General features: G+C 44.4%; 1 protein-coding gene across 2 annotated transcripts in view; it reads right to left on the bottom strand.

Moving 5' to 3' along the window:
• Positions 1–14,252, bottom strand: part of SLC25A16 (solute carrier family 25 member 16) — a 1,052,007-nt gene that overhangs the window by 216,265 nt on the left and 821,490 nt on the right. For both annotated transcript variants that reach the window (XM_044055779.1, XM_044055780.1), the window contains one exon: positions 5,930–6,092. In XM_044055779.1, the coding sequence (XP_043911714.1) occupies positions 5,930–6,092 (163 nt within the window). The remainder of the gene's footprint in view (positions 1–5,929; positions 6,093–14,252) is intronic.

Below are 14,252 nucleotides of genomic sequence, written 5' to 3'. Positions count from 1 at the left end.
TCTGACCTTTAGGAGTACCTTTGGGAGGAGAGGCAGAGGTGGAAAGGCATACACATGAAGATTGCTCCAATTGAATGAAAGAGCATCCACTTTCCAAGCTGTGGGATGAAACCTTTTTGTGCAAAACTGTGGCAGTTGGTAGTTTAGTGGAGAAGCGAACAGATCTATGTCTGGAGTTCCCCATAACACTGTCAATTTCTGAAATACATGAGGATCCAATTTCCATTCGTGGGGATCCATAATTCGCCTGCTCAACACATCTGCTAAGGAGTTCTGTGCTCCCGGCAGAAACCTTGCCTGAAGATTCAGCTGTAAACTGAGAGCAATCTCCCACAAAATCATTGCTTGTCTGCATAGAGGATAAGAATGTGTTCCCCCTTGCTTGTTGATGTACCACATGACAGTTGTGTTGTCTGTTAGAACCAACACCTGCCCTGGAAGAAGTAAATCCTTGAAAGCTATTAATGCGAATTGGACTGCTAACATCTCCTTCAAGTTGATATGTAGATGTTGAAGTCTGGCAGGCCACGTGTCTTGTACCCACTTTCCATTTAGATGAGCTCCCCAAGCTTTGTCTGAGGCATCTGTCGTTAGAATCTGACACGCCTCTGGCCGGGTCACAGAGAGTCCCTTGTTTAGGTGACATTCCTGAGCCCACCACAAAAATTCCTTTTGAATGCAAGGTATTATCTGAATGACAGTGTCCATATCTTGGCAGTGCTGTGTCCATACATTTTTGAGATACCATTGTAGCTTCCTCATATGCAGTTTGGCATTGGGAAGCACCAGAATACAAGATGCCATGAACCCCAAGGCTTGAAGGACTGTCCTTGCAGTCAGCCTGGACTGATGAGACAATTGATGGAAGTAAAGAGAAAGATTCTTTTGTTTGTCCGGGGTCAAAAAGGCCATCTGGGATGCTGTATTCAGTCTCACACCCAGAAAGCACATGTCCTGAGAGGGTACTAGACTGGACTTTATTTCGTTCACAGAATACCCCAGGCATCTTAGCACTGCTATCACATATTGTAAATGATGAAGAAGTTCGTCCCTTCCTTGGGCCAGAATCAGGCAATCGTCCAAATAAGGATAGATCTGTATTCCTCTTAGCCTGAAGAAAGCTATCACCGGAGGCAGAACCTTCGTGAACACTCTGGGCGCAGTAGATAAGCCAAAGGGCAATGCAGAGAACTGATAATGAGAAGTCCCAGCCCGAAAACGCAGATACTTCCTGCAACTTAGCCTGATAGGAACATGAAGGTAAGCCTCCTTGAGATCCAGAGTCACCATCCAGTGATCTTTGCCCAGCAGAGGTAAAAGCTGTTGTAACGTCAACATTTTGAACTTGGGAATGTCCAGATAAGTGTTGAGGATAGATAAATCCAAAATTGGTCTCCACGTGTTCCCCTTCTTTGGTACTAGGAACAGGCGAGAATAAAATCCTAGGCCCACTTCTGGCAGAGGGACCGGTTGTATGGCCCCTATTTGAAGCAGCATAGAAATTTGTTTGTGAGCCTCTAGTCTTTGCTGAGGAGGAACGTCTGGCATGCCTTTGAAAGGGGGCAAGGTATGGAAATAAAACCTGTAACCTTGGTGTATGATATCCAATACCCATCTGTCTTGGGTAATCTGACTCCAATTTTCCTTGAAGAGTGCCAACCTTCCTCCCAAAGGTGCTGCCAGGCAAGAAGGATCTGGCAGCTGAAAAGGTAGGTCATTGGGCCTGTTTACGAAAGGACTGGCCCCTGCCCTCACCCGAAGATTGTGCAGGTGAACTCCCTGTTCTAGGTCTGAAGGAGCCCTGAGCTCTGCCCCTACCACGCCTAGATCTACCCCTAGACTGTGAATCATAAGCAGGGTACGTCCACCCCTTAGCAGGCCAATTCCTGCTAAACTTCGGAGGCTGAACTTGCAAAAAATCTTTAACAGCCTGCATAGACTTAGCCTTGTCTTCCATTTTCTTCAAGACTGACTCCACAGGTGGACCAAACAACACATCAGACTGTAAAGGAGCATCCAAAATCCTTGTCTTAACATGGTCAGATAAATTCTGATCCCTCAGCCAGGCGTGCCTGCGAAGAACTGACCCAGTGGCAGCCACCCTAGATGAGGCCTGTACAGCATCAAAACCACATTGTAAAGAATGCTTACCCACCTGTTCAGAGACATGCACCAAATCTTGTAATTCTTTACACTCAATGCCTTCCGCCAGAGCATCTACCTTAGACTTCAATTGAGAAAGAAGATAGTTTTGATATTTCAACATGTGAAACTGGCAATTCAAAGCCCTCATAGCTAAGGTGGAAGAAGTATAGACTTTCTTTCCCCATCTATCCAAAGCTCTGGCCTCTTTATCTGGAGGAACCGGATTTTTTTACCACAGAGGCCTTGACACCCTTAGGTCCCTGACTAACAGTTTCTGGGTCCGCCCTAGGACTCTTATAAAGATATTTATGAGCCTCAGGCACCCTGTAATACCTGTCCGGTTTAACAGGAGCAGGAGGCAAAGAATCAGGATTAAGTGAAGCCTCTGCAAACACATCTTCCACAACATCCAGAACAGGTGGTATAGCCAAAGGCCTATGCTGGGGTAAAAGCAAAAATTCCCTAAGCCTTTTCCTGGAATCAGAGAAGTCCTGACCTTCCCACCTAAAATGCTCCCTCATGGAATGAAGAGTCTCCGAAAAAGAAAAATCCTCTGGAGGAGAAGCAGAAGGAGTAGAATCATCTACATCAGAATCAGAATAAGGAGAATACTCCTGCAAGTCTTCAGCCGAAGACTCTGAAACATCCGAAGCCTGCTCAAAACTCCCCAACTCTGGTTCCACCCTAGGCCTCTTATCAGGAGGGGGCAAAGAACCTCTAATCAAAGTAATTAAATCTTCTGCCATTTTAAGCATGTGCTTCTTGGGCACAGATCCTGATGAACTAGGAGTGACACCAACAGGAGCTAAACCTGGCTTGCCTCTGGGAGAAGCCTTGGAAACAGAAGGAGAGAGCCTAACCACCCTAGGAAGGGAAGGGAGTACAGTAACCTGAGAAGCCCCTTCAGCCTGGCCTGCCTCCTGAGAGGCCACATCCTGCAATATCAAAGTCTCCCCCTGGGACCCCAGAGAAGCCTCCGGCGGAACCACCGGTTCCACTGACGCCTCTAAAGAACCGGCGTCCGGTACGGACGACTCTTCTTGCCTGGGTTTAGCTGCTTTGTCTTTGCGCTTCTTCGAAGAAGTGGGCGTCGGAGCATCCGACGGCATATTATAATTGCACCGCTTCCCGAAGACCAACCTGGCACAATCTAACCTTCACTTAATAGTGCGCTTATTGAACCTAGCACAAAAGCGACACCCAACAACGTCGTGCTCAGGCCCCAAACAAGGAATACACAAAGTATGATAGTCCCTATGCGGTATCTGTTTCCCACAAGAAATACAGTTATTCACTTTTTCTGACATCCGGTAAACCACTGAGGCAAGAAAAAACTAAAATATTCCCCAACGGGGTACTTAGCCAACTTTGACTCGGTCTGAAACTCCGAATTCGAAAAATTTCAGAACGCCGAACGGCACTTGCAATGCTGCTTCTGCATCGGACCATGCGGCAAAAAAGACTGAGGATATGACGTCGGTCATGCGCACTTGTACCCTGACGTCCTGATGTCAGTCTTAAGCGCCTTGACCGACGTCAGCCTAATACTTTGATATTCGGGCCGACCGAGGACAGCGGACTACCCCAAGTGTAAGGACTGCAGCAATGTGAGATGAAGAACATCAATAATTTAATTAGTTAATAATTGTTTACTATAAAGATTTTTCTAAGTCATGGAAAATGTATGCTGATAATATGAATTAATTAGTTAATTAGCTTTTAGAGATTTCATTGGCTTCTGAAAGGGTTGGGTAGAGATATAATGATTTTTTACTCTTTGTTTTTATTAAAGTCTGAAGAAGCGCCCTGTGAGGCGTGAAAGCGCTTACTTTTTACAATAAAGGATATATCAGCTATTTAGGTTGGCTTCGATTGTCGTGGTGTGCTTCTGATCTCTTTTTTCTACTGGTCTTCTATAACAGATTTGTCTGGGGAATCCAGATGCCTCCTTATGCACCTTCTCTTCTGGGGAATCTCATCGGTGGAGTGTTCTGGGCAGACATCGGGAGAGATTTGGGGTTCCAAAGGTGGAAGAAGTTGAAGGCTTTGTTCGGCCAGCTGTCCCGAGGGGGGGGAGGGGCAGTAATGAAGTCTCAGAAACAGTATTCATGGGGGTGAAAAGTGGATCTGAAAGAGTGGGAGCCGAGGATCTCTTGGTCATGAAAAGAACCCTCTCCACCACCTTCAAAGCAGAAGGGACCGGAGATGCTAAAGACTGTGCCCCCAGATCCAAAGCTACCGGGGCAGAGGATCCCAGAGCCCCCCCCAAGCCCTCCGCTTTGAGGGAAGTTGGTACAGCGCTGAGGTTAACCCCTCTGAGCAGACGTCGAGGCTTCGGCTCCAAGAGATGCTCTGTCCCAACACAACCTGAACAGAGCAAGTCAGGGAAGCTGCCAGAGTCGAAGAGAGAATCACTAAAGGCTCTGACACCTTGACTCTGAGGCATTCGGATCCGAGGGCTCCGAAGCAGGAGGTCAGATCGGAGAAGGAGCTAAAGGTCTAAAAGGTGACTGTCTGCCCACAGACCCAGTAGGCAATGGAACGGTTAAGGCCCTCATCTGGAGCTGTGTCCGAAGGAACTGCCTCATCAATCTGTCCACCTCTGATTCAGAAAGGCTATGGGAGGACCTGACAGATGATGCTGAAGAAGGTGGTCTGGACGAACTCTTAGGAGATCTCTCTTTAAGGGAAGATCCTATGGTAGGAGGGTCCAAAAGCAGGACAGTTTGGAGTTCAGTAGATGACTGTGTGGACTTACTCAGATCCAAGGGTTTCAAATCTGAGCCCTTGGTTGGAGCCTCATCCGAAGAAGTGGAAGCAGACTTTCCCAGGGAATGTTTTCTATGTTCTCTGTCTTCTTTATGCTTCGTAGAGGGGGGGGGGGCTGAGCCCCTGATGGAGAAGAATCTGCAGATGGGGCAGAAAAAGGTAAAAGGCCCTTCAAAATCAGTTTATTTCTCCTGATGGGAGTGCTGTCTGGTGAAACCCCTTGCAAACAGAGCAGGAGGTTTCGAGGTAAGCAGGGCCAAAACAAATGCACTTCCTGTGAGCATCAGATAAAGGAATCTTATGCACAAAGGAAGAGCACTTTTTTAAAGCCTAAAGGCTTATCAAACATTCTACAAGAAAAGGTAGAAAGGAGAGAAGGGAATACAAACTCCTGCAAAGGAGAATGCCAGAGGATGCTAATTTAACCAATGACAACTTTTTTTTTAAAAAAACAAGGGGGTAGGAGACAAGGAAAAGATAGTAGCAGAAAATTCTATGAGAGAAAGTTATTAAACTTAGCTGTAAATGTCCAATGGAGCTTTAGTCAGTGGACCATGATGCTACTAATAAGAGCCGCAAACAAGATCTGAGGTAATCTGGGAGAATGAGGCATTATGGATAAGGAAGGAGCCTGAGCTTCAGAGCCTAAACTATTGAAAGCGTCAGAGTAGGATCCAAGGTTGGATCAGAGACCCACAGGTTGAGGAAGAATGAAAACGACAACATCAGATCAATTATTTTATAAGGGGAGAAAAAAGTGATGCAGTTAATTCTGCAATGACAGGGACACATGCCAACTGGTGTTACAGCAGCAGCAGTCTAGGAGTGACATTATCCTCATGCAGAGTGAGTTTCTTGGGGGGGGAGGGCACAGAATGGAAATGTTTCAGTAATCTCAATGTCTCAATGTATGCATGTATCAACAAACACCAGTCAACTTCTCCAGCTATGATGTTTTAGACACGTTTTTTTGTGCAGTGCTGTGTTTGTACTTGAAAACAAAAGAATCACTTACGACACTGTTTGAGCAACTGCTCCAGCTATGCCTCCACAAAGCAGGTTGATGTGTGTTTTCAGTACCAAGACATCTGGATTATCTGATGATGGCCTCCCAAGAACAGAACCGGCATGTTTCAGTCCAATGCTCTTCAATGTTCCAAAGGTGAAAAATGAGACCCCTAAGACAGTATTCATAAGACATTAAACCAGTATGTCTTGTGAAAAGTCGTAGTTTTGTTGCAGAAAAAAACGTTAAAAGACTGACTGAAAAACTTTTTTTTAGGTGAAGATTGCAATCTTAAATGGCAATAAAACAGTTAAAAATGAAATAGCTTTCTGTCCACTGCTGTTGTCATGACATTTAAAACTGTTTAGCTATCAGGTTTATGGTTTACTTTACAAATCTTAATGACAAAAGCAGCTTAAAAAATGTGTGTCTGCATGTGCCTGTGCCTTGCATATTGCAGCAAGTGTAATGTACTGACAACTCTTCAAGTCACGTCCGGTTTATTTACAGTGACAACATCAATACAAAATTCATTTTCAAATTAAAATAAGCACTCAAACTCTTAACATACTTCTGGTTATTTACAGTCCAGTTTTGTGTTCCTTAATCCACTTTTAAAGATTCTCAATAAAGTACAATAATTCTTGCATCTCACATGCTTGGTAATGTAGCTGTATTATAGCTGCCTTGCAAAACCCAAAACATCCAGGCTAAGGCTCACGGTACTTCTTGAGTAGGTAACTCACAATTTCCATCAATTCTCCTGGTATTTCCCACAGCTTCTTCTAGTCAGAGACCACCAAGAGTCTCCACTTTTTGCTTCAATATCCCTCACTGTGAGAGGCAAACACCTCTGACACTGTGGGCTTCCAGACCTTCTTTTAATAGTCCCTCACTTTTAATTCAGACTATGTTTTTTAATTCAACATTTCTGCTATCATAACATATAGTCGATATACACCACCAAGTTGTTACCATATTATATGGTGTGTGTGTACGCGCCTGTGTGTGTGTGTGTGTGTGTGTGTATATATATATATATATATATATATATATATATATATATATATATCTATACCTGGTCATTACTAAAAAAGGTGACCATTACTCTATACCAATAGTCAACACCTCCCTGGTTAGAGCCGACCCCAAACAAATCACCTTGGAAATCCACATCCCTCCCACCCCCAGCCCCCTGCAAAGGTAACCACCATGAAAAACTTCTCCAAAGCTAACTTTGGGCTCCTAAAAACAGAAGTGACTAACTTCACAGCACCCATGCAAATGGAGAATAGTTGCATGACTGCCGAATCATACACCAATGCACTGTATGAACGCGTACACAAATGCATGGATCTCGCCATAACCAATAGAACCAATACGCTCTCCTCCAAAAAAACAGGAAGCCAATCTGGTGGCCCCCTGCCATAAACAAATTCTACAACAGAAGGAGGAGGAAACTGATGTGGAATAAGGTGAAGTCCCAAGACTGGAAAAACTCCCGTATCAGCCTCAACAAAAAGTTGAGATCCCTCATTAAATCCTATAAAGCTAGCTATGAAAACAGAATTGCAGCAGATAGTGAAGACAACCGCATGGCCTTCTACAGTTATGTAAAGAATCTCCACGGCAATACCCAGATTTGCTCTGAGCTAATGCACAATGGTACCTCCTATACCGAGCCAACAAATATTGCCAATATACTGGCCGACAGATTCAGTGCCAACTTTACCCTTCTCTCCCCCACCAAAGGACCAATCACAATACCAGTAGATTGCCAGGCACCCAGTATTACTACTGCACAGGTTAAAACAGCACTGTCCAAGGCCAAGAATACAGCTTCAATGGGACCTGACAATATCCCTGGCTGTGCTCTACATGAACTACAGAGTGAACTGGCACCTCACCTGTGTGCCCTGTTCAGTCACAGCCTCACCTCAGGCTTTGTCCCTAACGAATGGCGCACTGCTACTGTCATCCCTCTCCACAAAGCAGGAGCAACTACAGACCCTGGGAACCATCGCCCCATTAGTCTGACGAGTCTGATATGCAAAACTCTGGAACGCATCATCATGGACCTAATAAACAAGGATATAAGAGAATCTCCAAACTCTGGCTCCCATACAGTTTGGTTTTGTGAAGGGTAGATCATGCCTGCTCAACCTGGTCGACTTCTTTGAGTCAGTCACCAGAGGTGTGGATGAAGGCAAGGTGATTTATACAGCCTGCCTTGATTTGGCCAAGGCCTTTGATACCATTCCCCAATCAGAAATCACAGAAAAACTCTCTAAGCTAGGCATCAACCCCTATATCACTAGGTTGGTTGAAAACTCTCTCACAGACAGAACCCACAGTGTGAAAGTAGCTGACTCCAAGTCAGACTGCCGACCAGTCACGAGTGGAGTCCCACAGGGTTTGGTCCTGGGTCCTCTCCTGTTTGGTATCTGCTCTGAAGTCCAGGCCAACACAAACGGACTCTGGCTAACAAAGTTCGCAGACGATTACAAGTTGGGAGCTATTATTAACTCCCCAAGCGATGCTGACATCCTACAGAAAGGCCTCACTGAGACCAACGACTGGTGTCAGAACCATGGCCTTAAGCTCAATGCCAAAAAATGTGTCATCCCCTTTGGAAAAAAAGCAGTTCCCATGAATTACCACATCGATGGTAGTGCACTGAACACAAAAGGCGTTAGAAAAGATTTGCAAACACAGGTTGACAGCAACCTCTGTTTTGACCACCACATTGCCACTGTAAGTCCTTCTATGTGGCACATCTCATTACTAAGGGTTTTGTATCCAGGAAGAAAGAGGTCATTGTCTCCCTCTACTCTTCCCTCATTAAGCCAGTCATCGAGTACAATGCCCCATTTTTCATGTAGCTCACTAGACACCTGTAACAACTGGAGAGCCCGCAAATGTACCTCACAAAGAGGATCCTAGGCCTTAAACACTTATCCTATATGGACAGACTCAAAAAACTACAACTATTCTCTGTCTCATATCGCCTACTTACAGGCGATCTTTGCTCGACTTACAAAGGCATGTCTGACCCAGCTCTGTTAGAAATGCTATAGCTAAAGAAATCCCAATCCCTCTGCACCACATGCTCCAGAGACCTCAACCTCATTACCACAATCAACAGAACAAGCTGGGGGGGCAGGTTTATAACCCAGAGACTGCCCATGCTATGGAATAGACTTCCCATACATGCCAAACAGAGTACCTCACTGGCTCTCTTCAAGAGAAATCTTGATGAGTGGGTGGAAAATAGAGAATTCACCCCGGGGATCACTCCAGTGGCTCAACTCAACAGAGGCACTGGAAATAAGGTCGAGTGACACAATGCCAGGGTAATCCTTGTAAAGGCTCCAGGGCCATTAGCCTAGTACACACCTATGAACCTATATATACATACACACACACATTACAGTTATATAACATATATATATATATATATATATATATATATATATATATAAAACATACTTTATATATATATATATATATATATATATATATATATATACACATACATACACACACACACACATATTATACATACACACAAATATATATCAACGCAAACAGCATTTTTTATAAGTTAAACAGCCACAATAAACCCCCCAACACAAAGTATTGTTGTGTAAGAACTTACCATAACTTTAGATATCCCTCTCTTCTATATGCTGCTGTATCCATAACATCAGGGAGTTTTTGCCTCCGGTAAACTCTCGTACATCCGTCCATTATACAAAAGTTAAATGCTACTACTAGGGTGAGTGTGACCTTCCACATCCCTCCTCGAGGATGTCGGTCATAAACTTGACATTGTGTATAAAGTGTACGTCAGCACGCAACCACTTCAGAACTGAATGCAGTCACAATCAGCAGCTATGGAGAGCGTACTCCAGGAGTCTGGCAAGTGCAGGGGGGAAGGCTGGGTGGGAAACTATACAGCAGCATATAGAACGACATGTAAAGTTATGGTTAAGTTCTTTAATTATTTATTTTATTTTACATTTGTTTACCGGGATAGTCTGACTGGATATATATCCATTTTCAGCGGAGGCCCGGGGAGAAAAGCTCCAATTAGACAAATTACAAATATAACATTTAAAAAATATAAAAATGACAAAGATAACATTTAAAAAATATAAAAAGTATAAAAACAACATTTACAACAAAGTGAGTATGTACAATGATTCATCGTGTTCCCTAATAGGTATACGCAGTTCACATGGTCAGACACAATTAAAGGCAGGAGACATTAGATGGCATACAGAGCTTGGTGAAATAGTTACCTGTTTTATATTTAGAGATTCTCCTTTCAGTATTTAACTTAATCACGACTGGTACACGGGCAGAGCCAGTTCATTTCGAGATACTGTTTGAGGTTATTTTTGAATACACCTATGGAGGACTGTAGGGTTATATGGTTTGGCAACAAATTCCAAGTTTTGCCAACAAAGTTGGCGAATAGGGATTCACCAGCAGCATTGTTAGCTTTGTGGGTTTGGATGAGTAGCTTGTTGGCTGAACGCAGGGATCTCAAGTTGCTATAGGGCTTAATGATATTTATGAGTGAGGGGGTATCCTCAGGGTGGTACAAGATTTTGTGTGCTATTTGGAGTTGATTGAATTGAATTAGACTGGGCAGTTCTAGCCACTCTAGTTGTTTTAGGTTCTGGCAGTGATGGGTTCTGTAAGTGGAGCCAGTGGCGAATCTGGCAATATGGTTGTAGCTATGGGAGAGCTTACCTAATTCCGATTTGTTGAGGTTTGAGAGTACTGGCGAGGCATACAGTAGAGTAGAGAGTAGATGTGACCTGGCAAATGCAGTCCTAGCCAGTGGGGTTAAAAATGTTTTGTTTCTATACAGTGACCCAAGCTTCTTATTGATGGTCTTTATGGTTTTGTTGATCTGTAGGTCAAATTTAAGATTGCTGTCTGTGATAACCCCTAGAAGTTTAGTGTGTTGATCTGGAGAGACAGTGGTACCATTGTTTGACGTGACAGAGAAAGAAAGGGTGGCAGATTTGCTGGTGGGGGTGAAGAGTAGAAGTTTAGTTTTATTGGGGTTCATCAGTAGATGTTGGTTGTTGAGCCAGTTCTCAATAGTGTTAAATGTATTTTGGTTTAGGGCTTGCAGTTCGGAATGTGGAGGCAGCTAAGCAGATCAGAGTAGAATCATATGCATATTGAATGCAGGTAGCTTTAGGGATAGCAGTATGTAGGTTGTTGATAAAACAGAGAAGAGTAGTGGACTCAGTATGGAGTCTTGAGGGACACCAAGTGTGAGAGGTAGCTGGCTGGAGAGTTTGCCCTGCCATAATACTGCCTGTTGCCTACCAGTCAGGTAGGAGTGGAACCACTAGATTGCATGCTGATTGAGGAAAATAGATTTGAGGGAGATAATGAGAAGTTCATGGTGGACCATGTTGAAAGATTTTGATAGGTCAAGAAAGAGGGCGGAGGATAGCCTATTGTTAATCCTATTTTGGTTTATGGTGTTAGTAAAGGAAAGGAGGGCTGAGATCGTACTATGGTTTGGCCTGAAGCCATGCTGGGAGTTAGATAGTAAGTTATTCTGTTTTTACACAATACTATGTTCTTACACAACAATACTATGTCCTTCAATTCATATGCCGCTGTATCCATAACATCAAGGAAAGTGCAAAAGCTCCTATCCTAAGAGAGGGGTGGAGGTCCAGAAGCACTTTCCATGAACCCATGGAGGATGGCTCTAGCTCTAGAGACAATGTCCAATTTGTAGTGCTTAGTAAATGTGTGTACAGAGGACCATGTACCCACTTCGAGAATAGCTACTGTGTTCAAACCTTTAAGGAATGCCCCTGAGGAAGATGCTGCCCTAGTGGAGTGTGCCTTGACAGGAGAGAAGAGTGACTTACCAAGGATTGTGCAACAAAAATGAGATGGTTTTTGACATCCAAGAGGATATGTTTTGCTTGGAAATAGGGTGCCCAGGGCTCTCGGGTGATAAGAGAAGAAGAGCCTGTCAGACTTGCAGATGGGTTTGGTTTTGGCCAAAAAGTATCCGAGTCGTCTGTGTATGTCCAAGGAGTGAAACATCCTCTTTGCCAGGTTTTGTGGCAAGGGAAAAAATGTTGGCAGATTAATCGCCTGGTTCAAGAACAGCTCATTGACAACTTTAAGCATGAAGGTTGGGATGATACGTCCGCATACCATGTCCTTGTGGAATACAATGAAAGGGGGAGAGGCCATAAGGGCCTGGAGTTCCGAACCCCTTCTAGCTGAAGTGATGGCCAGCAAGAGTATTGTTTCCAAGTGCAGTGTTGGAGGGAGCAGTCTTTGGCTGGTTCATAGGGTGGGGAAAGTCAATTTCTCCAGGACAAAATACAGATCCAAAGGAGGCGGAATGGGCTTCCTTAGGGGCCTGAGGTGTAGTGCCCCTTTCAAAAGGAGTTTGACTTATAATCTTGAAGCCAAAGGTAGTACCAGGGGCAGGCAAGCAATGATGGCAGACAGATGGGTTTTAATGGAGGAGTAGGAAAGTCCAGATTTCATTAGGTCACACACGTAGGACAAAACCACTGGGGGCTCTGTTGTCAGTGGTTGTAAGTTGTTTTTCTGACAACACATAGAAAATCTCTTCCACTTAAACGGGTAAGATTTCCTGGCCTCCTGCAAAACCTGAAGCATGTCCTCGGTGTATAGGTGTCTGAAAGGAATCAGTGCCTTATCACCCACAGTGTAAAATTCAGTGTGGTCAGTTGGGGGTGTAAAAATGTTCCCTTCTCCTGTGTGAGTAAGGTCCATTCCGTGGGGTAATGTGTGGTGATTACCCTTGGCTAGATGCAATAATAAGGGGAACCAATGCTGCCTTGGCCAATAGGGAGCCATCAGCATGACTTGAGGCTGTTCCTTCTGGATTTTCAGTAGGACTCTCTCTGTATGAGGGGGAAGGAGGGGAATGCATAAGCATACATCCCCTTACAAGTGATTGAAAGAGCATACACCTTCCATGCTTCTGGGGGTGGTGCCCTGGATCAGAAGGTTGGTAGCTGTCTCCTCATGGGGGAGGCAAAGTGATCCACATCTTGAATATCCCATTGATGGATCAGGTCCAGAAACACATCCCTGTTCAGCATCCACTTGTGAGACAGGGTCATGGTCCTGCTTAATGAATCTGCCATCACATTGTCTGCAGAAGGGATGTATACCGCTTGGAGGAGGATCTGGTTTTCCAGGGCGATTTCCCAGGCCTGCAGTGCCAGCCTGCAGAGGAGGTAGGACCTAGTCCCCCTTTGTTTGTTGATGTAACACAGCACCATGGTGTTGTCTGTGTACCAACTCAGAGTGGCTGGTAGAAGCAGATCCTTGAAAATTATCAAGGCTCTCATTTCCTTGATATTGATATGGTCTTTCTGTTGCATGAGGGTCCATATGTTCCTCACTCTCCATTCTCCTAAAGTTGCACTCCACCCTGTATCTGATGCACCTGTAGAGATCCTGGTTGGGGGACGGTGGTTGTAAGGGCAGGCCAGGATCTGACTGTTCTCTGGCCAGGCATGGGAGCATGGGGATCATGAATTCCAGGGGATGAAGGTGACACTTCCAGATTGTTCATAAGTACCACTGGAACTTCCTCATGTAAAGCCTTGCCAGAGGTACCATGGGGATGGTCAAGGCCATGAATCCTAGGAATTCTGTAAGAATTTCCCTGAAGTTAAGATGTGAGAATCACAGTTTTTTTCTGGGGGAAGGCAGGCCATCATTTCCCTTGTCATAATTTGAAATCCCAGGAACACGTGATCCTGTGAGGGTATCAGGATGATTTTTTTGAGATTTATTGTAAACTCCTGATCTCTTAAGAGGGAGATGATAAAGTCCACAGGTTGTAAGGCCATGGTACTTGATGTCACCTGAATGAGGATGTTGCCGAGGTAGGGGAAAAGTTGTATTCCCAGTGTCCTGGCAATGGCCATGACTAGGGCCAGACATTTTGCAAATTCTCTTGGGGCCGTGGAGAGACCAAATGGTAAAGCACAGAAAGTACAGTTGTGTACACTTAACATAAATGTAGATGTTCAAGTGTATTCACTGTTGCAGTCATTACATTTGGGTAATCTGCTGGCAGGTTGCCCTCAGTCGGCCTGAATAACAAAGACTTGGGTCCTGCGTCGGTTGCTATCTCCTCTTCCATGACGTTAGGTCGTCAGGGGTATAAAACATGCAGCCAACGCCATTTTAATCCGTTTTTCTTACCCCAGATGTCAAGTATCCCCACAAATGGGGAGCAAAAAAATAAATAAATAAATAATTTATATATATATACATATATATATAT

This window comes from Protopterus annectens, chromosome 14.part0 (assembly GCF_019279795.1).
Source record: "Protopterus annectens isolate FY-2018-M chromosome 14.part0, PAN1.0, whole genome shotgun sequence".
NCBI classification, from domain to species: Eukaryota; Metazoa; Chordata; order Ceratodontiformes; family Protopteridae; genus Protopterus; species Protopterus annectens.
The sequence above is the reverse complement of the archived record's forward strand: the minus strand, read 5'-3'. Positions and strand labels throughout refer to the sequence as shown.